The sequence below is a fragment of the Bos grunniens genome, chromosome 2 (genome assembly GCF_055505025.1).
Source record: "Bos grunniens cultivar Pamir isolate PY7600 chromosome 2, Bosgru_T2T1.0, whole genome shotgun sequence".
In the NCBI taxonomy this organism is placed as follows: domain Eukaryota; kingdom Metazoa; phylum Chordata; class Mammalia; order Artiodactyla; family Bovidae; genus Bos; species Bos grunniens.
Window position 1 is genome coordinate 93,309,491 of NC_141166.1, and position 25,202 is coordinate 93,334,692.

General features: G+C 34.1%; 1 protein-coding gene and 1 long non-coding RNA gene across 11 annotated transcripts in view; both read right to left on the minus strand.

Moving 5' to 3' along the window:
- Nucleotides 1-494: 494 nt before the first annotated feature.
- LOC147378353 (uncharacterized) lies at nt 495-3,429 on the minus strand. The gene is made up of 2 exons (XR_015146320.1): nt 1,532-3,429; nt 495-575 (listed from the first exon to the last, which is right to left on the minus strand). It is a non-coding gene; the product is annotated as an uncharacterized LOC147378353 (long non-coding RNA).
- A 1,765-nt stretch (nt 3,430-5,194) lies between these two features.
- PRPF40A (pre-mRNA processing factor 40A) overlaps nt 5,195-25,202 on the minus strand; it is a 59,034-nt gene continuing 39,026 nt past the window's right edge. For 3 of the 10 annotated variants that reach the window (XM_086353648.1, XM_086353628.1, XM_086353703.1), the window contains 18 exons: nt 24,793-24,817; nt 23,768-24,139; nt 21,708-21,816; nt 21,175-21,239; nt 20,676-20,840; nt 19,730-19,838; nt 18,647-18,797; nt 16,753-16,886; nt 13,029-13,143; nt 12,768-12,859; nt 12,554-12,670; nt 12,120-12,257; nt 11,776-11,871; nt 9,653-9,739; nt 9,470-9,566; nt 9,326-9,387; nt 7,774-7,905; nt 5,195-6,227 (listed from right to left, as the gene is read on the minus strand). In XM_086353648.1, the coding sequence (XP_086209774.1) occupies nt 6,135-6,227; nt 7,774-7,905; nt 9,326-9,387; nt 9,470-9,566; nt 9,653-9,739; nt 11,776-11,871; nt 12,120-12,257; nt 12,554-12,670; nt 12,768-12,859; nt 13,029-13,143; nt 16,753-16,886; nt 18,647-18,797; nt 19,730-19,838; nt 20,676-20,840; nt 21,175-21,239; nt 21,708-21,816; nt 23,768-24,139; nt 24,793-24,817 (2,159 nt within the window). In that variant the 3' untranslated portion in view covers nt 5,195-6,134. Of the gene's footprint in view, nt 6,228-7,773; nt 7,906-9,325; nt 9,388-9,469; nt 9,567-9,652; nt 9,740-11,775; nt 11,872-12,119; nt 12,258-12,553; nt 12,671-12,767; nt 12,872-13,028; nt 13,144-16,752; nt 16,887-18,646; nt 18,798-19,729; nt 19,839-20,675; nt 20,841-21,174; nt 21,240-21,707; nt 21,817-23,767; nt 24,140-24,792; nt 24,818-25,202 lie in introns of all 10 variants that reach the window. The other 7 variants (XM_086353638.1, XM_086353618.1, XM_086353693.1 and 4 more) reach the window with 3 other exon arrangements.

Sequence of the window (25,202 nt, forward strand, 5' to 3'; positions counted from 1 at the left end):
TATATTTTAGGGGGTTTTATGTGCCGGTTTCATGTATACTCTTTTAGCTTCTACAAACAGGTATGTTTTGCTGCTTGAATTCATAACCTAAACAGACTTGGTAAAATGTAAGGAAAACTCCTTCCTCTACAGAACTCCTGGTCACTTGCTGTATGGAACGTAGAAACCAAGCAGATTTTAGTATTGAGTATTTTAGCATTGAGATTAGTATCTCCAGAATCCTAGTTATGAATTTATCCCTTCCAGAGAAAAAGCACTCTTTTTTTGGTGAGATACTGCCTCTCTCAACATTTGTTGTCATGAGGATGTTGCATATACTCAGTCTACTAGTGGATTGCAGACAGGCACCAAGCACCTGAAACACTTGTGCATGCACAGATATTTGGAATTCCAAGTCATCAGAGTATATTCTTAGTATATTCATTTAGTGTATTTTTTAGCGAAGTAAAGAAATTTATAATTTAAGAAACTGTCCAAGTGGTTTAAAAAACAACTTAAAGGGGCATAAATTAGTCTTTATTGTGATAATCTGGAACCAAACTTGCAATATTCCCAAGGTAGACTTGTAGCTGAAACTTTTAAAACAGAAAAAAGTTAAAATTTTGCAATTATTAAGACTCTTGTTTGTTTTGTACCAGGAGAAGTGCCTCATGGTAAAGGAAATCAGGTCATTAATATTCTGTCAGGATATTTTCAAGAGTAAACTAGAGCAATAAGTTAAAATGAGGTAGATATGGTTAGGTTTTGGAAATGTATCAGTAGCACCAATTTTTAAAAATTTTCTAATGACTCAGAGGTAAGTCTCTTTGTTTTTCACTCCCAATCTTTGTGACTAAAACTGTATCTTAATCCAATAAAAGTCACTGCCAATGACACTGCAATGAATGTCCAGCAACCTTGCTCACTCAACAGTGCTCAGCGGTTAATGGAACTTGACATCCACCACTGACTCTGCTGGGTCAACATACTGGATTTTGTAGAATCACCTAATTTTACACTGTGAAATATACTTTCACAATACTAGATTTATAATTCACATCTATTAATTTTAAATTTGATAAAATGAAATTCTTAGCCCTAATACATTGTTTTTATCAGAAATGTGTGCACAGACAAATATACTATCAGCCCACTTTGTGCCAAAGGATTAATCTTCTACTTTTTCTAAACTAATACTCCAACTATTGCTAAGAAAAAAATCTGAAGCAAGAAACAAATGCATGGACAAATGTTGATATACTTTTTTGGTCTAACTTTTTATAAAGAAAAGCAAGTATTAACATTGAGAAAACAGAATGTGGGCATCTATCAGCGCACAGCACAGAACTGCTGCATACAACAGTGCTTAAAGGAAAAGGCTGACACAGATCCAATTTAGTAGATGTCATTTTTCTAATAAATTATATTTATTTACAAAAGGTCTACCTTTTATATAATTGAAGTTCTTTACATCAGAACAATATATGAACAGAAGAGAAAATCTGTTAAGTACAAACACAAAGTAGAAACCTTGTTCCTTGTTATTACTCACCTTTCAGAACAAGTCTTCAGTTTAGTTGTAGAGGTAGGCAAGAGAGCAACACCTACCAAAAAAGTTTGCAGGCAGGACCAAAAAAAAAAAAAAAAAGATTATAATTACCACATTTAGATACCCCCCAAGACAGCATAAAAGAGGGGCATCAAGAAATGGCTTAGTTTGAATATGATGTGAGATTAGACAGCCACTTTGTTTCAGTCAGAATAAAAACTGGAGGTGAGCTAGTTCCCCTCAAATGCAAATATCAACCTTAAACCTAGGACAAATTACCATCAAATTAACAGTCAAGTATCTATCACTAATAATGATGAGATGGCCTTGAACTAGATCATACTGACTCACAAGAACAGTTTTTATATAGTGATTTTTTAAAAAGCATAAAAAATTCACTGCAATTAAGAAATTTAAGCCAGAAAGTATGGTTTGGAGGGCTAGGGAGACTATGTGGATAACTGGAGCAAAATCTTCCCCTTCCTACTCATCTTTAAGTTAGCTCCAGTAGCACTTAAGTGCATACATGCCCTGTCACCATTATTCACCTGTTTGTCAAAAATGGCCTGAAATGATTAGTTCTCAGAACTTAAAATAGGAACTTTGTTTTGTCTAATTAGGGCCTTTAGATCAACTCTGATCTAGCTAAATGTTAGCTCCTCAAAAGTTACTACTTTTAAACGACTACCCTTGTAACAGAATTGTGTGTATGATATGAAGGTATGTTTCAAATCATCACAAGAGATTGCCTTTCCTACTCAAAAACCACATGAAAAGTTGTATGTTCTCATATATAATAAGTGTTTGGACATTTCTGAAGGAACAGTTAAGACTGAGGCACAGTCATTAGAATGTATCTTCAGTGTACTTCAATTAGTTTGGGGTTCAGTATGGTTTATTGCCATGATGCTTTTTCAAGCCCTTTAATACAGATGACAAGTACCATGGATGCTGGATGAGTACATCTGTCAACTGATATTTTATTTTACATTCACTCAATAAATGCCTACTATGTGCCAGGCACTGTTCTAATTCGCATGACAGTGAGTGATACACAAATCCTTGCCCCCAAGGAATCTGACCACCATCTACATCAAAACGGTGGAAAAACTTAACAGCAAGGTAAGAATAAGGAAGGTAAGTATTATTAGACTGCTATACACCATTACTAGAACCATAGAATGAAACTATAACTTAGAATGCATTTCCATGTAAATTACTTGGGATGTTATTTTGCTTTTCCTTTATGTAAAATGAGTCCTAGAAAATGTAAAAGAAAATTTGACCTGCTATTGGGAGAGAGACTTCCCCAAGGGAAAAGAAAAAGTCTGATTTAAGATGTAAGGAATTAATGTGCTTTGCCTCGATTTTGCTTTTAGAAGTGTTTATTTAGTTCTTTAGCTTTGCAGTTTACATTTAAGTTACATAATGAACACCCTATAAACTCATTTTTTTAAATGCATTAATTACTCTTTGCTGGGTACTATTTGATTAGAAACTGCTCTCTCAAATAGTATCCAAGTTTTAAATAATCCTTAAATAAAGGAGTTACCCCTATCTGGATGCAAAAATAAAAAGTGGCTGCCTAGTCAGCACTCAGTTGACCATTAACACTGGAAGAAAACCAGGATCACCTAGGCAAATGATTCTTAACACAAGATGCAGGCCCCCTGGTAACTCAATGAAAACTATGGATCTTCTTTTCAGAAAAATGTATACAGATTTTGAAGTTTTACAGTCTTACCACTGTGAATTAAAAGACTGCTTTACTCTAGGCCAACCCCTTTCATACTATTGTTGTAAACGGGGTGCAGTTAGCAAAAATCAAGATGAAATGGCTGTGATACTTTGAGCATTTTCAGATTTACTGGGAGGCATAAAAATTATTTTCATTGTTGAAACACATGAATGATCTATAGGCTGACGCTCCTTTGGGTAATGATAATGAAATGGCATCACTGTATTAAAAATGTTGGGACCACTGCTTTTATTTAAAAGTTTTATGTTGCTTAAATACACTTGGGAGAGGTGCAAAGAATTCTTCATATATCATTAACTTTTTATACCAATTCAATTTTTCCACATAGGAATTAAATACTGGAATTTTATACTGGAAGGAATATTTGAAGTCCTATTTTTGATTATTAAGCATATTAAATATATTATTGAATTTAATCCAAGAGTTCATTAATATTAATGATAATGAGGGAAGATAAGCCCTTAACATTTACCTAAGTCTGAGGCTTAACTGAAAAGTATAAATTCCCTTTATCTGAATATAAACATACTTTCTGTTTGAACACATTTTGAACGTAACTGTTCAGCTCTATTAAAACCAATATTCTATGACATTCCAACTTTATTAGACTGAAGATTTAGAAACCTAATCAAATGGATTAAAGATATTCACACATAACTCTTATTTTAATAAAATCTACCCATCACCTATATCCCAGGCCATAGTATCTTTCTGGCAACTTAATGCCATTTGATGGGATCACTACAGGATTATAGTCACTTCAATTACATACTTTATAAAAAGTACGTTGTATTTTTGCTTTACAACTCATTAGCTTTGTTTTTGGGTCAAATAATTTTCATGGTTGGAACAATAAGGAAACTTGAGTTTGTACTGTCTTATGGGAATCTGAAGTTGTGATAAGACAGTATCTCTATAATACAGAAAGTTAATTTAAGGACATGCTAAATCACATCAATAGTTTAATAGGAAAACTAAAAACTTTCAAGTTGTACTTTAAAAAATCATGATTCATGGAAGTTTTACAGATTCTAAATTCTGTGAAACACCACCAGTATTTCTGCCAATATCATATGCAAATTTTACTTTGATGTCCAGGTCAAGTGTTTTTTTTTGACATGATAAACAATATTAACTATTATTATGAAGGGGCCTCTGAACATTAAGTCTAGGCAACTTGCCTGTTGATAAAGTTGTTATATGTTGTGGTTCTAATATACAATAGGAGACTAACGTCAAGCCAGAAACTGGCTTCGCATTTGATGAAGATAGTGGTTTTTACTTTCTACAAAGTCATGTCATATTTCACAGCAGAAATATGACTTGGCATTGAGACTCCCCCCAGTTCAGGACTCCCCCCAGCCTTCCCCTGCGGCTTTCAAGAGTGGATACTAGATTTAATTGAAACATAGGGGGCAGAGATGAGAAAAGTCATCCCAGTCTGTCCCACTTTCAAATTGATTAGGATGGTGAAGGGAAAATGAACTTTTTGTTCTTCTAAATCCCAATGTGAATTAGGATTGCCCCAAATGCCCAAAATAAAAAAATACCTAAGGTAATACCAAAGACTATGTGCTAAATTTATTTACTTAAAAAAAATCTCCTGCACTGAAGGAAAATAGTATAAATTACATTACCAACCTTCAAAAGTTAGCATGTAAAAAGTATTCTCGCTTCAAACCATTGCCTTTCTTAAAGTATTCTGTAGGAAATTCATAGATCAAAAACAAATACAGGGGCCTGTATGATTTATAATATTCTTAAATATTAAAAAAGGAAAGTAACTTGGCTATGTGGATTAGATAAAGCAAAATTTTAGGGGTTTAGTATCTTAACCTTTAAAGAATCATACAATTTTTTTCTTTTCTTTTTTTTAGAGCTGAGCAGTAGAAATAAATACTAGTACACACTAGAAGAGAAGATTTAATAATTGATAAAAATGTACAAAAATATTCAAATCAGAAATGCTTTAGAATGTGTACCACGAAGTCAATACTTCTCAGTGAGCAGGGAAGGTAAAAGACTTCCTCAATGAAAAAAAGCAAGAGAAAGTTCGGATAAAAAAAAAAAACTGTTAAAGAAATTGCTGAAGTCAACATTGATTTGTTTTAGACAAGGATATTGCAGCCATCACTTAAAGTTCGGTGGCACATTCTTTAGTAGGTCCTTAAGGCAATATATTTAAGCTAATTTACAATTTGATTTGATGTTAACTTTTTAAACATCACCTCAAAATAATGCCCTCACAGTAGCCTTTTCAAAATGTATTCAGATGTTCCATAAAAAATAATGGTGGCTTTATTATAGCAGTGCTGAGCAGCACCACTATAGTTAAGGGTCTACCAGGTTTCCATTATGAACACTATTTCTGAGTTTACCATAAAAGATCATATCATCTTTAACCAGTTGGGTAGTGCACAAAAAAGCAGTATATCAGTTGCTGGTGCTTTTTTTTGTACTACTAGATATCAAAATTTTTCCATTATATCTTCAAAATCCAGCTTCTATAAAGTAAATCAAATCACCTCATGACTTACACTTTAGAATAAAGTAGAGACACCTGCAGTTATCAGTAAATTGCCACCTTTAATCCATCCTGCAGTGCCCTATGAAAGGGTCACAGACAGACAGTTATGACTGTATGAAAATATGATTCTTGATACAGAATCAAAAGTTATTTTCAATTTCCTTTGCTTTTATAAAGTCCACAATAACAATACTTAAATGCACTTTTTTTTTTTTTTCCTGTGATATAATTAAAACCCAGTGTTATTTCAATTGAACTTAAAATAGAGTCCCTGGTCTGAATTAGACTTTAAATCATACTGTAAACATATTTGGTATAATTTATTGATCATCATCCAGTTGCTCCAAAAGGGTCCTTCTGCGCTTTTCCAATTCTCCTTCACTCAGTTCACTGCCAGAAGTATCCCAATTACCCTGAAAAACAACAGTGAATACGATCGTGTCAGTACTCAAAAGGGTAAGTAGTACTGAACCTTTGAAAAAAGAACACAAAATCTACATGGATTCTCTTCCACAGAAACTAAGGCATCACAGACTGATTAAAGACTGATTTCTTTCCCAAAAGCCTTAACCAAATTAACCAAATACTCCCTGGTTATTTGGGGAGTAACCAGGGGAGACAGTTCTCTTAGAATGGAACTCTCCTAAGGTGTTTACTTTCAGTTTAATATGTACATCAGGGAGAATAGTACGTATCCATTTCTTTTCCTCCCTTCTACATAACTGAATAGGAAACATCTTATTTCCATTTAATGGAAGCTGGGTGTTCATTTCCTAAGTATTCTTCATTAATTTTTCAGAGTCTAGGTTAATCCTGTATTTTTATACTAAAGTATTATCTTTTGAGCATTATTATATTGTACCCAGAGTTATGAGGACAAGTTAGGCTGGAAAAAATTTAAAAACAACAAAAACCACACAAAACACTTTGAGAAGGAACTCAACTCTTCAAAAGTTGATTGTTCACCTATATTTTCTATCACCCTTCAGGGATCCCATTTAATCTAATGTAAGGACACTCCCCATGGACGGAGGGCCTGGTGGGCTGTAGTCCACGGGGTCGCTAAGAATCAGACACGACTGAGCGACTTCACTTTCACTTTTCACTTTCATGCATTGGAGAAGGAAATGGCAACCCACTCCAGTGTTCTTGCCTGGAGAATCCCAGGGACGGGGGAGCCTCGTGGGCTGCCGTCTATGGGGTCGCACAGAGTCAGACATGACTGAAGTGACTTAGCAGCAGCAGCAAGGACACTTAAGTCGCTAAGTAAATACAGAGGAAATAATCATTCCTCACCAAAGATGTGCATCAGACTCTTCAGTGCTGTTTGAAAACAAACACCCCTCCACCCTATTCCCACCCAAGGAGAAAATCCTAAGGGAAGACGAGGACTTACCTACACAGCTTAAACTCTCAGTTGGTAGCTCAGAGGCATTATGCTTGCTAAGCCCACAGCATTTGTGGCATGAACAGCAAGGTGAAGAAGGCATGTGTCATATGCTCTGCCACACACATACATATGGGGGAAACTAAGGACTGACTATGTAATTCGATATTAAAACACTAGATTTCGCTTATAATATCCCCCTATTTGCCCTCACCTCTTTCCTCTCAATGATTATTTCTAAAAGCTGTTGGAAAGCTACCTATTGAAACAGGATTTACAATGATGCCATATCAAGGGAAAACCCAATTTGAGTTTCATCTGTTAAATTTTATATTCTTAAATTAGGCAGAAAACATCCATTGGCATTTCTTAATGAGAATGTACAAAGCTAGAACAACATATTCTTTCTTAGTGGGTTAAACAACAGTGACAGAACGCCACGTTATTTTTTTAATGAATATGAAATTTAGGATGCTTAAATTGGGTCACACAAATGACATACATTAGAAAACTGCTTTGTGTGAAAAGCAGCTAACTGGTAGACACAAAGAGGAAGAATTCTAAATACTTACAGAATCCTTTCCAGTCTTTTTCTTAGGTGATTTGTGTTTTGATTCTGATCTTTGTCTAGTTCTGTCTTTTTCGCCTTCCCGGTCTTTTTCTTTTTTATCCTTTTCTCTTTCAGCATCTGACTCTGGAGAGTCCTTTGCAAATAAAAGACAATGTTAAAATGGTTACTTTATCAAAATGCTATTAGGAAAAAAACCCTTATATTGGTAATATTTAAGAACACCCACATTTAACACAGTATTTATGTATTCCTAGAGTGGTGAAATCTGAATTGATAACCTTAAGGAATCTAAAACATTCCAAAGATTCATGGCAGCAAGTTGGTCTTTCCTATGGGAAAGATGACAGTCTGACAGGGTAAACTATCACTAAAAATGGGTCACTAAATTAGGTGTACCTTCATCCCTAAGATTAGGTATATCTTGATGTGTACCTAAGACCAAGAACCAAGAATAGAAGAGAAGTTGTTTAAACTTGTGGTTCTCAACAATAGCTATGAGATGCGCGCACACACACACACACTTGGCTCTTTCTCTAAGATAGCTATGAGACACACACACACACACACACACACACACACACGGCTCTTTCTCTAAGATAGCTATGAGACACACACACACACTTGGCGCTTTCTCTAAGATAGCTATGAGACACACACACACACACACACTTGGCTCTTTCTCTAAGACAGCTATGACACACACACACACACACACACTTGGCTCTTTCTCTAAGATAGCTATGAGACACACACACACACACACACACACGGCTCTTTCTCTAAGATAGCTATGAGACACACACACACACTTGGCTCTTTCTCTAAGATAGCTATGAGACACACACACACACACACACACACACACACGGCTCTTTCTCTAAGATAGCTATGAGACACACACACACACTTGGCGCTTTCTCTAAGATAACTATGAGACACACACACACACACACACACACTTGGCTCTTTCTCTAAGATAGCTATGACACACACACACACACACACACACTTGGCTCTTTCTCTAAGATAGCTGAGACACACACACACACTTGGCTCTTTCTCTAAGATAGCTATGAGACACACACACACACACACACACACACACACACACACACTTGGCTCTTTCTCTAAGATAGCTATGACACACACACACACACACACACACTTGGCTCTTTCTCTAAGATAGCTGAGACACACACACACACTTGGCTCTTTCTCTAAGATAGCTATGAGACACACACACACACACACACACACACACACACTTGGCTCTTTCTCTAAGACAGCTATGACACACACACACACACACACTTGGCTCTTTCTCTAAGATTAGTATAAAAAACCAGAGTGGGAATCCTAACGCTGTTTATTATTATTTGTTTCAAGTTCACCAAAGGATTTTATTGCAAGATTAAGGTGAACCACAACTCTGAAACTCTTGAGTTTAGGTGCTCACCTAAACTCTGCATAGGACCAAGCAGAAATGTCTACTGCCACTGAGAAAGCTAAGGGCAAAAGCTTAGGTGCAGTATAAAAATCAAGAGTTTGCTTACTGATTTATGTCTTCTCTTCTTGCTTTTCTTCTTATGTTTTTTTGATTTCTTGTAACTTCTCTCTAAGCAGCATGAAAAGAAAAGTGTCAGAATTTGAGGACATCCAAATGCCAACGACTTTAATCAAGTTAAAATTATGTTTACCAGATTCAGCACTAGAAGAATGTTCTGAAGCAGAACGAGACTCTGATCGCTGTCTTTTTTTCTTTGAATGGCTGTCATCATCATCTGAATCTGACCCCTACACAACATAAACAATTTTATTCATAATGATGCTAACAAATACTTCAATATACTTATGGTACCATTTTAAATAAACTTTCTTACTGATCGAGAGCGGGAGCGCTTCCTGTGATGTTTTTTAGATTTCTTAGAATGCTTCTTGTTTTTTGAATGATGATGTTGACATTCATGCTACAGAGGCAAAAGAAAAAAATTACAGAAGCTCACACTTTAGATAACAGATCACAGAGAATTTTTAATAGTTTTGCAAGTAAGTTCTTTTTAGAGTAAAAACGACATTCATTTTGCATTTTTAGAATGTACTTCCCAACTTGAAACTGTGCAAAGAGTTACTATCACTTAAAGTGAAGAGAACATTTTAACTATCCTATACGCACTCATTTCACATCTAAACACACGTTTAAAAGTATTAATAAAATACTTCTTACAGCAATGAGAATGGTGTGGGTACAGTGGGGACAACTGATACCCTCTATAAAGGTATGTATCTACAGAATAGTCACACTACTTTCAAAAACAATGAAATATAATTACATTTTATTTATTTGATGAACATGGCTTTTGTCAGTGAGCTAAGTTCAGCACTGAAATAAAGAATTACCCCAGAGCCATCTGTAAAGGAGGTTAGTCTCAGAAATTGAATACAAAATCTACTTTCTTTTCAAGGAGCATTCCCTTCCTCATCGAACTTAAGATATCCAAAGGCAATCTAACTACACGTGAAATCAAAAAAGGAAATGTTCTATGGATTTTAACTCTTACTAGAACAATGATCAGGCTAGAAGGAGAGGGGAAATGCTGCAGTAAAAGTTCCCTACTCCCAAACATATCTAAGGATTTGGAAATAAATCAGTTTACAAATAAGTGGAAAGGGAAAATCTGGTTCAGGGACTCTCACTTTTTATGTCACTAATTGTTAACTCTTCTTCCTTTTCTACCTCAAGGCCCGTTTTTGAGGTCCAAATCCTTTTCTGGTATGTTCAGCTCTTCCCTATGTGGTCATCAGCTCCATTTATGACCTCATCACTTTACCAGCACAGATCATGAAAGAATCTTGTTGTGGACATTCCTGAATTGGGGGAAAATATTAACACACTACACTACAACAAAGGTTCTCAAAATTAAATGTACATTCCAGTGCTTAAGAATCTTGTGACAATGATAATTCTGATACATTTCTGCCAATGGGGCCTGAGTTTCTGTATTTTTAACAAGTTTACAGGTAATGCAGATGCTGCTGATCTGAGTAGAAAAGATCTACAGGCCAATAGCACTAGATTTAAAGGCAGCTGAGAGACAACATATGGTACAAGGGGCCTGTTAACAGAGCAAACTGTTGTCAACACTGATACTTATCAAGGACAATAAATCCTAAGAAATCGTCAACAATTAAGTTACCTGCTATTCCCAAAGACCATGAACATTACAAATTTAAGTATATGCTAACTTCACTTTGCTGTGAAGTATAAGTTTGTCCAAAACTGATGGCAAAGCATATTTGGTAAAAGCACTGGCCCTAGAGTCAAAAGCCTATGTTGGAATCCCTTCACAGCAAATTACTTTTCCTTTTGGCCTCAGTTTGCTCATCTGTAACTTCACAGGGTTGCTGTGAGGATTACATTCGTATATGTAATATTTGTTAAGCATAACATGGGCACCAAATAATAATTATTATTGGTCAATTTAGCATGTTTACTATCTATAAGTGATTACCTGAAATCTTCATCAAAATACCCTTAATTCAGCTAGTGGAACAATTTGTAATTTTATCATTACTTGTTTTAGCAAAAACTTACTATTTTTCAGAACATTCCCGAGCTTCCAACACCTCTAATGTAGTATAATATTTGAAATATGCTTAAAACTGTTTTATATCTGCTTTACAGATTCTAAGTTCTTTACAGGTTTATTAATCATTCCATGTGACTCCTAAATTGATGAATTTCTGTAACACTATATAAATATGAAACATATGAATTGTCTTCACTAAATAGATCTTTACCTTCTCATGCAAGCCTAGTGTGTTTCATTTAAAAGCAGTTTCTATAGAATAAACCACTCCCTAATCATCCCAGATAGTTAAGTACATTTGTATAAAAGTAGTATAATTTAGGAAGAACACTTTGATCATTCTAAATTCTTCGATTAAAAAAAAAGTTTTACATATTTTTAAATATATCAGCCAATTACAATATAACTAAAATTACCTCAAGCACATGCATAAAATCTTTAAATATTCGTTTTCTTTCAGATTCTAGAGTTATATCCTCAAATGCTGGCTCTTTTACAAATCTCTCCCGGATCTGAAAAATTCAGATATGCAATAAAAATATGAAAACTGAGAAAAATATACCAATATGACTAAAAAAACAGCAAGTGAAAACTGGCAGCCCAGCCCTCTCAGTCTTTATTTCCATTCCTCCAGTATTCCTAAATGCCATCACAGCTGAGTTCACAATCTTCAAATAACTTCAGTTTATCTCTGTAGCTATGAGAAAGAAAAAGATTTTTATTTTCAACTGTAAAGGAAAAAATTTGTAAGTATACATACATCTTCCCAGACAGCATCCAATTCTATTGGAGGAGTAGCTTGTTTCAACATACTCTTAAATGCAGATTCTTTTCGTTTCATCTTCCGAGCCTCCTCTTTTTCTCTTTCACGTTCACGGGCTTCTGCCTTTTCTAGTAACTTTTAGAAAACATATTTATATATATATAGTACAATTTAACTTGTGTTAAATTCATTATTCTCCCATCATCTATAAGGTAAGGGCCAATTAATTTTAGCAAAGGAATTTACTATCACTCACCATCTAAGTATATTATCTGTTACCTTATTTGAAAGTGTCCACTACTCTGTAAAATACTATTCCTATTCCCTAATTTGTATGTATGTAATACATACAACTTAAGTATCTTTAGCCAAATGTACTAAGAACTGTTTTATTAATCTAGTTGTTTATAACAGTAAGAATGATAACTTACACTATTGAAAGCCAGCTTAATATTTCCTGCATCTAATGTGGTTGATCTTTTAGTTGAACTGATTATTGCCACAAAGTCTTCAAAAGTAGTATTTACTTCAACTACAAATCCTTTATCCTAAAAAACAGAAATCTTGTTAATATTAGTAACAAAAAGAACATAGTATTATTTTAAAAAATATGCCCCAGACTAAAAGTTAATAGTATATATTTACCTTCAGAATGTCTTTTATTATCTTCTTTTCATCATGATAACGTGCTTTAAGATCCTCAACATAAAACTTGAAAAGGTCAAGTGCAGTTGATCCTAATGAAAAAACTAAAGAAGTCAAAAGCTAGCTCTAATCAAAGAGCTGCAATTACTTTTTTGTTTATAAAACAAAAGAAAGCACACCCCATGCCCCAAACACAACCACCCTTCCCTGTGGCCCGTTCCAACTATTATAACTACAATTTAGGAAAAAGAAGAATCTCACCCGGCTGACCAAGCATATTAGTGAATCTAATGTCAGAACTAATTGTTGGATACAATTCCATCCAAGATGACATAGAATGCAGTTGTCCATGTTCATGCAGTTCATCTAAAAATATCTGGGGGAAAGGGACAACAACAACAAACTCATTACATATTCAAAAGCCATATTTAAGGACTTTGGAAATGTTGGTATAACATGAATAAAAATATATGTTAAAAACAGCAATATATAAAACTCTTCTACCAGTGTTATCACAAATGTGTTTAAGTGCAACTGATACTTGCTCTTTGATGAAAGTAAAATCTGCTTTTACATAAACTATTTTGGACTTCAGACAAAAGGTGTGCATTACTTTTACAGACTTCAGTTTATGTGCCCCTTTAAGACAGATCATCATTTCTAGTTTATAAATATGTATACAAGTAAATTCAAAGCACTGTTTATTATTACAAATAATGAGGCTAAAGAAGGTACATGCACTTTTACTGTAAAATGTACTTTTTGTTTTTAAACATAACACCTAATGTGTTCTGGAAGATTTATTTTTTATTTAATTTTCTTTTCTAAGAGGAAGATATATAATTTTACTAAAGCAATACATAGAGTTTAGGGAACTAGAACTTAACCTGCATGTCTGATTTTAAAACCTATTTCTTTTTTTCTATTACTGTTATAACAAACATAAATTTTTATAGCCTCACTTTATTATTATTATTTTTACTATTTGCTTACTTTCAGGGCAACATATTGACTTCAATAGTCTGCAATTTTCACATTTTCTGCTTCCTGAAATCCTTATAGAGTTTATTTAATGCTATAAATGTCCCTAAACTATGGTACAAATTTTGTTCCTAAAATTCCTATACCTGCACTGTTCAATACCACAGTCGCTGGTCAAATGCAGCTGCTAAGTATCATGAAATATGACTCTGAACTGAGATGTGCCAGCAGTATACAACACACAATGATTCTCAAGGTTTATTACCAAAATAAATATTGGTTGCATGTTAAAATGAAAATATTTTAGGTATACTGGGTGAAATAAGAGGTTACTAAAATTAGTTAAATAAGAAATTACAATCATGTATGTGGCATACAAATTTTTATTGAATAGCACTGCCCTGAATGATACCAGACATATAGCCCCACTTCTCTCCAAATGGGAATAAGCACGTCGATTCAGTCTCTATATCCAAAATTCTTTCTCAAACTTAAAATTTCTATCCTTTCATCCTTACCCTTCAACATAAATGAGAGCTTAACAACACCCCTGCTATGTGATCACTTACACTTCTCCCTCTGTGGAATCCTTAAAATAGCTTGGAAACCATCTTCAAAGATGCTCTCTAGTATCTAAAGAATCTACTCTATCATATCTGCTTTGCTAGTATTTCTGTTTTACTTCTTGGCTGCGAAGATCTGATAAGTAATAGCATTTGACACTGAATCTACCCCAGTAATGATAGAGTAGGAAATGGCAACTCATCCCAGTGTTCTTGCCTGGGAAGTATGATGGCTAGAGAAGCCTGGTGGGCTACAGTCCACAGGGTTCAAAGTCAGACATGACTTAGAAACTAAACTACTACCACCACCACTGTTTCAACAGCCAATCTAACTTGAGTGATAATTAGAAATCACTTGAGGTTCCTTTTAAAATATGAATTAAAATAAAGATACTTATAATTTACTTTTTAAAGATCACCAGATAACTTTGATATGAATTCAGGTTTGAAAACCATTATGCTAAAACTGTATGGCTTTTACTCTCTTTTATTGGGTTGGCCAAAAAGTTTCTTCAGGTCTCTCCTAAGATACTATGAAAAACCCAAACAAACTTTGTGGCTAACCCAGTATTTACTAACCCCATCTTGGGAAGGATGGGGACAAGATGAAAAGCAAGCTGCTTCAAAGATGGCTGAGGCTGGTTTTCAGGAAGAAGGACATCTGAAAATTGCAGAGTATTGAAGTCAATATGTTTCCCTGAAAGTAGGCAAATAGTAAAAATAATAATAAAGTGTGCCTATAAAAATTTATGTTTGTTATAATAGTAATATGGAAAAAAGAATAGGTTTTAAAATCAGACATGGGGGTTAAGTCCTAGTTCTCCAAACTCTGAATGTATTGCTTTAGTAAAATTATGTATCTTCCTCTTAGAAAATTAAATAAAAAAATAAATCCTCCAGAACACATTAGGCCTTATGTTTAGAGAAGGCAGCTCCCAACGCTGGCACTAATGACTTCTTGGAGCTCATAAACTTTTCGGGGGCACAATGCAGGATGGGAATCCTGTACATTGGGAAACGTTTATCAATACCTCTGGCCTCTATCCAATTAGATGCTAGTAGTAACTTCTCCCCAGATCATGACCATCAACAAAATGACTAGTTCAACACCACTCACTACCTCAGTCCAACTCAATAATCTCTTTTCCCTCATCTCCTTCCTTGTTTTTGGTCTCCTTATATATTGTCCATGATATAACTACTCATATATACTTGAATAAACCTTCAAAGATTTTACTTAGTAACAGAATACTTCCATCTTTTAATTCTTTCTTCATTCCTTCCATCTTGACTGGTCTCTCTTACCAAAGAAAAGCTAGTCTTTAACCCTGAACTATCTAATCAAAACATCAGTCTAATTTTGCCCCTACCTTTAATCTGGGCTTCAGCCTAAAATATTTAATCTGATTCTTAAGCTTAAAATATAGCTTTGTATCACGTTAGTATGTGTCTGGCATGGTTTCTGATTACTACTAATATAATTGGACAGAGAAGCCTGACAGGCTACAGTCCTTGGGGGGACATGACTTGGTGACTGAACACAACAAGCACACATGCAGGCAAAAGCATGTTCTATTGGTTCTGCGACAGACATTCAGCTCAGTAATCTTCCTCTGCTGCTCTACTTCCTTTAAAAGGTCTATGTACAACTTGAAAGAGATCTACTGAATCAATTTCTGAGGGTGAGGCTCAACAACCCCTGGTTTTAACAATACTCCAAATGATCCTTTGGGAAACTACTAAGATAAAAGAAAACCATCAAGAGAAGTAAACGTTACATTCTTATGCAATGAAGACTGCAATAATGCTATTGGCTGTGGCATTTAAGGTGACTGGTGATCTTAGGCACCATGAGGAGTTGCACTTATCCTAATACAGGATTTAATGAAAGAGATCCAGTAATTAAAACATGACATAGATGCAAAATAAGGCTATACAGAGAACCTGTAATTTTAGCTCCTCTGTATAGTGTTTAAGAATTATGCTGCTACTGCTAAGTCACTTCAGTCGTGTCCCCACAGACGGCAGCCCACCAGGTTCCCCTGTCCCTGGGATTCTCCATCCTCAAAAGCATACCACAGCATTTCCTACAGTTCTTTAAAGAACTAAAAATGAATAAGTACTAATGACTCATCACACATTTTATTTTCAGTCCTCCCTTATGCTATTGATTCCTCTTTCCTGAGTGAAACCATACCTATCAGTGTTCACTTTAAATACCAAATCTGCTATAGCCTTCTGTGTTTCTCTTGCCTGGAATGGCTACTCTCCTTAAGTGGATTCACAACTAACTGTATAATTTAAGAATTAATGTCTATGGATCCTCTGCAAAGCCCAAGTTAATGATCTGAGACTGGGATTCTCAAAATTGCTTATATCACTCTTAAAGGTCATTAACCATATTACAAAATTAAGCTGAAAAACAGAACTTTTAAAATTACCTGAAAAGATTCTCTATTTTTACGCTGTCGTCTCCTTTCACGAAGCAAACTCTTTTGTTTTTCTTCTTCCTCTTCCTTTTCTAAAGCTCGAATGTGTTCCTCAAAGCAAATTAATGCATCTTCTTTATCCATATCTAGAATTTTTATCAGTTATAAAAAATTAAAACAAATATCAGTAAAGAAAGAGGTTTATTTGCATTAACTTTGCATTATTTGTATTAACTTTGCATTATTTGCATTAACTCCCTACAAAGTTCAAATTCACTTTATCTGAATACTTGTATACTCAAATATAACTTTTAATTATCTAAATAGGAAATGTTTATGGAAAACTTTTTATTTATATAATTATTTCTTGATCTTTTTATTTCCTTATGGCCATGTGCACAGCTTTCAGGATCTTAGTTCTGAGGAATGAAGTATTTCTGGCCATATTAGTAAACAAGGATTTAACAGTCATCAGCAATTGCACCCTCCAATTCGGGCCCTTAAGGGCACTCAGGAAAGAGAAGAGTATCTGTAATCTGGCAGCCATGAGGCTGCAACCACTCCCTAAACTGAGTCCCATGGAAGCTCAGGATGTGGGATAAATACACAGGATACTGGCCCCAGAAAGCTGAGATGCATATTAAAGGAATGATTTCAGTTAGCCCAGACTCTTGTACCTTCCCAAGCATAGAAGAGTGCTGAACTCCTAAATTCCTTGAGGTATCTGTCTTCCTTTAATTAACAATCATTTTCTGACTTTCAGACTACCTGCCCTTGTTATAAAACTTCTCTATATCCTGGCTCCTCCTCTCGCCGCCTCAGAGCAGTCTTCTCATGGTTATTTGAGATGCCTAAGTCTACTGGGCTTGAAATCCTAAAAATTTCCACCAAATAAACATAACTCTCAACTTCTAGGTGGTCACTATTTTTTAAGTCTACAGCTCCCTGATTCAGGGATCATGCCCAAGCCCTCTGCAGTGGAAGAGCAGAGTCCTAACCACTTAACTGTCAGGGAATTTCCACATGGGAAATTTCGAAAAGACTTCATTAAAACATACTCTGAATTCAAGGATGAAACCAAGACAATACATACGACACAAATAATGAAAATAGAATTGTGATAAATTGGTTAGCAATATCAGAATTACCCAAAGAGCTTTTCAAGTATAAAATTCTATGCCTTCCCTCAAACCTACTAAAGTATGGTATTCAAAAGGGTAATCAAGAAAGCTGCAATTTAATAAGCAACTAGGTAGGTCAAAAATAAGACAGACCTTAGGGAAGCTTACTACAAGATAATGCTAATACATTTTTTTTTGCCTTTTGTGAATCTCTATAAAGCCACTACCTCAAGAGCACAGCATGATAAATCTGGTCACTAATTTAGTTCCCATTAAACCACAAATAAATAGCAAGGCAAAATTTCAGGTTTGACCTAATAAATATATTTCAGTTATACTTGATAAAGCTAACTTCAGATTTTGGGGAAAATATTTTGTATTGAATCACAAAACTCAGAAAGAAATATCCTATCTGGAAACAAAACAACTTTTCAGGAATGGACAAACAATTATGCAAAATTCAGTTAGTGATCTCATTAAAAAAAAAAAAAAAAAAAGTGACCAATTTCCCCTGCTAGCTGCTGCTAAGTCACTTCAGTCATGTCCAACTGTGTGTGACCCCATAGACAGCAGCCCACCAGGCTCCCCCGTCCCTGGGATTCTCCAGGCAAGAACACTGGAGGGAGTTGCCATTTCCTTCTCCAATGCATTAAAGTGAAAAGTGAAAGTGAAGTTGCTCAGTCATGTCTGACTCTTAGCGACCCCATGGACCGCAGCCCACCAAGCTCCATCCGTGCTAGACAACTGTTTTAAAACTATTCCTTCCATTTAGTTGTAACTCTTACTCTGTAATTCCTCATCTTCTGCAAAAGTTGGATTATCCATCAGATACTGCTGGGCTTCAGACCAAGTAGTAGAATATGTCACATTAGCCATGTTGTCAAGTATGTTTTTTAAGGCTTCCCAATTCCTCTTTCGCAACTGCTTTGCTTGCTCCTAAAAAATATGAATGTATGTTTTAACATTCAAATAAAGCATAATGTATGAAATGCAATCAATAAAGGTTTCTTCACATTCTGATGTCCAAATTTCAAATGCTATCCATTTGCTTTAAATATCAACACTCTTTACCTTTTCAGTACTCTTGCCTAACTGCTTCCCTCTTACCTTCAATTTGTTTAACTTCTCTTCTAAGACTAACCTGGAACTCCCTCTCCGCCTCACAAAATCTCTCTTCCCACAACTATGTATTGTAGACACTATCCAAACAAAAGTTACTGCAGACAAATCACACAACAGGTAAACGATAATGTGTTCAACCACTTTCAGTGATGTTCAAATTTTTGTTAATAATACTTACATTTCTATAAGTCTCCTGGAAGACTGGATAACATATAACTTAGTGAATAATATAGACATGAGCAAAACTAAATGTATTTGCAGGACAGTATTTCAAAAACACTATCCTACAAATACATTTTAATACAAATACATTTTAACAATTACACATTACTGCTGTTCTTTTAAAATAATCATAAATTAATGCCTTGTAAGGAAAAATACTATTTTCTAAACTCAAACAAGCTAAAAAAAAAAAGCATTTTCTAAGTGGGCATAAGACAGGCAATTACTGACAATCTAGGTATTAGCTACTTCAGTAGTTGTGGCAAAGACTTAGTTGCCTGTGGCATGTGCGATCTTCCCTGACAAGCACTGAAAGCATGTCCCCTGCATTGGCTGGTGGATTCTTAACCACTGGACCACCAGGAAAATCCAAGAGCTACCTATTTTTTAACTTAACTTCTAATAAACAGATCTACAGCACCATATATAGTAGATAAACCAACAAGAATGGACATGTTATAAAGTAACTCCTAAACAAGAAACATGTTGTTTAATCTATAAATACTGTTAACAGTGAATAATACCTTTTCTTTTTTTGAAAGAAAGAATAAAACATCTTCATAGATTTCAAGACGATCACGTTCTGATATTGCATTCCAGACTTCCATCTCTCCAAACATTTGCTCTGCTTTTCTGTTTGTTAAAAAGATTAAATGTTTCTGCATTATACCATAAAAAGTAATTTTAAACCATTTAAACTTTATTCTAAATTTAACACCACCAGATGAACACTCTTCCACTCTTAAGTTCACAATGGTATTATACAGGAAAACTTTTTGGTAATTAAGAAAAACAAGACAGGTTAAGTCTTGATTTCTCCTTAGAGACAGTGGGGATAATTGAGCAATGTTTTGCAGTTAGGACTACCTCTATTTCTTAAGGCAGCTACAGAGACTAACAAACCACCCATGGAACTAAATTACAGACTTCAACAAACTCTAAGAAATTTAGTTAACAGATAAAATAAGACTACTTAAAGAAATGAAGAGTTCTTCAATAAAGCTTTTCCAGAAGAGTGAGGAAAATAAGAAAAATATACAGAAAATGAACTCAGTACCTCGTTGCAAAGATGTTAATACTGAATTACTCACAATCTTAAATAATAAAGCACTCAAAAATGAAGAATGCTACATAAATGTAAATTTTCAAAATATGCTACACGTAATAAAAATGGCCCATTTCTATTCCACAAATATAAAAATAATTGAACTCTTATATTAAGGAGAAAGGAGTCAACATTTCATTATTAAATAAAAGTCTCCTTTTTTGTTGTAGTCCCTAATTAATAACGAAGTCCTATAAATTCCACATTTAGCTACTGATTGATCTTTTATTTTATGAAACTACCACATTCACAATCCCTTAAGCTTTATTTAATGAGCATCTACTCTGATTAGTTACTGTACCTAGCAAAAAGTCTAACATGGAAACAGTACAGTAAACATACAACATAATCAGCAAAAATCTTACTTGTATCTAGTTGTGGAAGTCATTTTTTCATGATTCTCAAGAAAACGCTGAAAGGATTCCTTAGCCTCTTTGTATTTGGATCTTGCTTCTTCTTTTTCTTCTTTCTCTGTTTGGACTTTATAAGCATTAAAGGCCTGCTTTTTTTCACTCAACTTTGCTAAAGCACTAAACAAAAAAAAAATCATGTAAGAGTAAATGAAGATGATCAAATGTTAGTGTCTTGAAAAAATAATTTCATTCACAAATTAAGAAAATTTCAGTAAGTTACTGAACAGAAAATAATTTCTCCTTTAAAAATTAATTCTACTATCTATAAAAGGGTGCCCACATTGTGTGACAAACCTTTTTAACTTTTGGTTCTTATCAGACATAAAGCAACTCTATTATTGGTATCCAAAATAACAAGAAGATCAATGGGAATAAAAATTTACATTATTTGACACAATTTAAATTCTCTAGGCTTGCTTTGCTCAAAGTAATCAAAAAACCAAAGTATTACCTATATCGTGGATCATTAATGATCATTTTCATAGCTTGCTCCCATGAAGCATTAGATGGTACACGCTGAAAATCATTTAATGAAAAGTTAAAATTTCACACAAAACAATACTCACTGCAAACATCAAGCACTTCCCTTTGCAGGAGTTTTAAAAAAGGTCTAAAAAATAATTTATTGACACAAGGCAAATGTGTGTAACTGTCTATAGATTAAAAAGAAAACTTAAAACTGAAATTTAAACAGACCATTAATTTAAACAGGATATTAATACTTTCTTAAGACTACTGATTAGAAGACAGAAAACTTTTATGAATAAAAGCTTTAAAGACTGAAGTGGAATGTGCTATATAGTACCTTATATATTTTTTTGGTTGGAAGTTTTTAAAAAAAAGTTAAAAAATTTAGTTCATTCTCAGTCAAAGCTATTTACAAGATTAGTATTTTTAATAAAGCCATCAAGGTACTAACTGCATTAAAGGATAATTTCATTTACTAGATACTATATATCATATAAAAATCTACAATATAAATACCTTTTCTTTTAATAATTCTTTAAATGCTTGCTTTGCCTCCTCTTTCGTATTCCACGTATACGTTTTTTTTGCTGGTTGGCTTTCTTCCTCTTCTTTTTTGGGAGTAAAACTAAAGAAAGATTTATACATGGTATTTATAATTTAAATAAACATTTGCTTTACTTCGGAAAATAATGTTTTAATTACTCTTTGATGTTTAGGTAAAATTTGACAATTTTAGAATAAACTCATCTGTAAGAGACACAAATACTAGTATATATTTAATGGAACACAAATACTAGTATATATTTTCTCTAACATTGTTATTCAGACCTTGCACAAAGGCCAAAATAAACATTTATATTACAACACTATTTTCACTACTCCACAAGTTTATACTTTCTAATGGCTTATAAAACTTAATGGTCTCATTTTTGTGTCTTAGTAACAGGCTTTGGGCAAGCGTGCATAAAATAAGATGCAGAGATCAATCTAAATAGAGGTTGGCAAACTATGACCCCTGAGGCCAAATCCAGCCTGCTGCCAATTTCTGTAAATATAGCTTTATCAGAACATGACCCTGCTCAAGAGTTTGCATATTGATTATGGCTGATTGGGTACTGCCTCAGCAGAACTGAGTCACTTTGACACACTATATGACCCACAAAACCAAGTATTACTCTTTGAAGGTTTATGAAAAAGTCTGCCAAACAGTGATCTCAAACAGAAAAGAATTACCCAAGAATTATGAACTATACTTGGTTGAGCCATCTTTACAAAAAGTTGTATAAACATTTCTTCCTTTACAGAAGACAATGCTGGGGAAAAAACACACCAGAGGAAAAAAAAAAACAAAAAACACCTCAATCCCCCATAGTTAAGCTGAACGTATAGGGGAAGATTATGGAGTATACACTAACAAAAAATATAGGTAACTCACACCCTCTGAATCACACCCGAAATACAATCAACTCATCCCAATATTAGTTTGGAATACTTAAAATTATCAAAAATATTGGAAACAACATGGCCAAAAATTACCAGCTGTAAAATGATCTATGAGTAATTGAAATCAAGTTTAATGACTCAAGCACTGTAAGGAAACAGAAAAAAGGAAGCAGAAAACAACTGATTGTTAAAAATGTGAAAAATTACTGTGAAAAAATAGGATAAGTACAAAAAGATGTAAAAGAATATTACTCTAAAAGGCCTAAAATGTCTACATCTACTAGTAGGAGATTACTTAATGTTCATATAAATGTCTGTCATCATTCAACATGATGGGATATGGATCTGTAATGATGTGGATGCCTCTGATATATTTTAAAAATTAAAAATATGCATTTATTTTAAATGCATAGAAAAAAGGCAGAAAGATAGAATAAAAATCTTAACTTTTTTATGCCTTCAAATATACTATATAGATATCTTTTTAAAGCTTCTAAACATAAGAAAAAAATTTACAAAGCTATTTTCACTTTGGAAAATGCACATTAAAAATTAAAAAAAGTTTATAAAAAGAGGAAGGGAGATGAAAGCAATATACTTAAATATTAAGATGGGTGATCATGTTTGGATCTTGATATCATGGCTAATATTTTACATGTGGGTAACTTTCAAGTCAAGAAGCATAGCTCAAGGTTACTTTTTATAGCTATAGAAAGCACAGCCATATGAAATGAGAAACTGAACTTAGAGATGCAGCTCTCTGGCTTTATTAAAAAGCTGTACCAATTTAATCCTATTAACAGTTTTCCTATACATTGTTAAATGTTATCTTGATTTTTCCGTATTTGTTCAGTATCAACTTATAGCAACTTCCCTGCAGTGCTGTGCTAAGCCATAACTCAGACTTAAACAGACTCACCCCATCACCAGCACTGCTTTCTAAGCTTAAGTGGAATAGTCTTGCAGCACTTTGAGAGCATGATCCCACAAAAGTAAATCTCAAAAACTGTTATCTAAAGGTGTATGTTTTGATTCTCAATTTTTAAACACTTATTGGCCATTGACTAAATCAGCAATTTCTTGTATCAATGATGTCTGTGACTGATTTGCAGAAAACAAGTTACTAGACTTACTCAGCTACAGTTTCCTGCTTAGATGTTTCTTCTCCAGTATTACTAGACACTTCACTTTGATCCTGAACAGAAGGGGTACTAGTAAGTTGTGCTTGTTCTTCAGTAGAAATTGTTACTGTATTTTCATTATCTACAACAGTAGCAACAATCGAAGTAACCTCAGGCTCAGGAACAACTGGAACAGTTCCACTGACAGTACTAGAGGCAGAAGTGGAAGCACTGGCATTGGCTGCAGCAGCAGCTGCTGCTGCTGCGGCTGCTGCTGCAACAACAGCAGCTGCTGCTTCTGCAGCAGCCATGGTGCTCATTGTGGTTGGAATTTCTGTTGTAGGAACTGGGGCTGCTGATGTTGTGGTGCACTCTTCTTGTTTACTATATATTTAAAAAAGAGAAAACTGGTCAGTTCAATACAAATAATTGCAAACACAAATAAAGTCTGTTTAAAATTATTATAAAATCAAATGAATAAGAGAAACTAAAGGGAAAAAGGGCAGTATTGCCAAACTATTAAGCCATCTAAAAAGATTAAAACCACAGTATGAAACAGAATTACTTTAATTTGGCAAACATTTGTGATAACATATAATGCACTGATGCAACAATCTGCATTTCCAAAACCAATAATCATTTTCATTTACAAATGTCCTATCAGATTGTATTATGCCTTAAAACTCAATTTATATTGTAAATTTCTTTAAATTTTATTTCACCCACTGAAAGGAAAATCTGGGTAAACCAAGAGATAGATAAAATATTTCATCTGTTCTCAAATTAACCAAAATCAAATTTTGGACATTTCTGTAATGGTCTTAATTTGGTAAGGATGTAGTCCAAATTCAAATAACTATCTAGGAGCATCATGTGTGTATCTTGAGTAAATCTCTTCCCCTGTCCAAAATCCTCCAAAGATATCAAACTATCAGGCCTACCATGTTAAATACTATTTATACAGACAATTATAACAAGGATGTTATAGGAGGATGCTATAAATTTATAAATATGTACTGATGTCCAAAATTGCTTACCTGCTTTCTTCAGCTTTGATCATTGCTATTAAAGAGAAAAAAAGAAAAGTTATAAACACTACATAGTTTTTAAATACAATCACTGAAAACAACTTTAAAAGGAGATTAAAAGTTCCATACAGTAAGATTTAATTTACCAGCCTTAAAAAAAAAAAAACACAACACTACATTTACAGTGCGAGTGCTCTATAAATTCCAGGACAGAAATTAAAGAATAAAAACAAATTTTAAATAACAGCAGGTTTTAGGAGAGCTTCTTCCCACAATGCTACCTTCTCAAAGGCTGCTGGCTACTGCAAAAACACCCTCAAAGTATCTGCGTAATTCTGGAATAAAATAACATTTTCCTCAGGGATAAAACCATTTGCTTTTCTTTAAGATACTAAATTCAAAATGGGATTGAATGTATG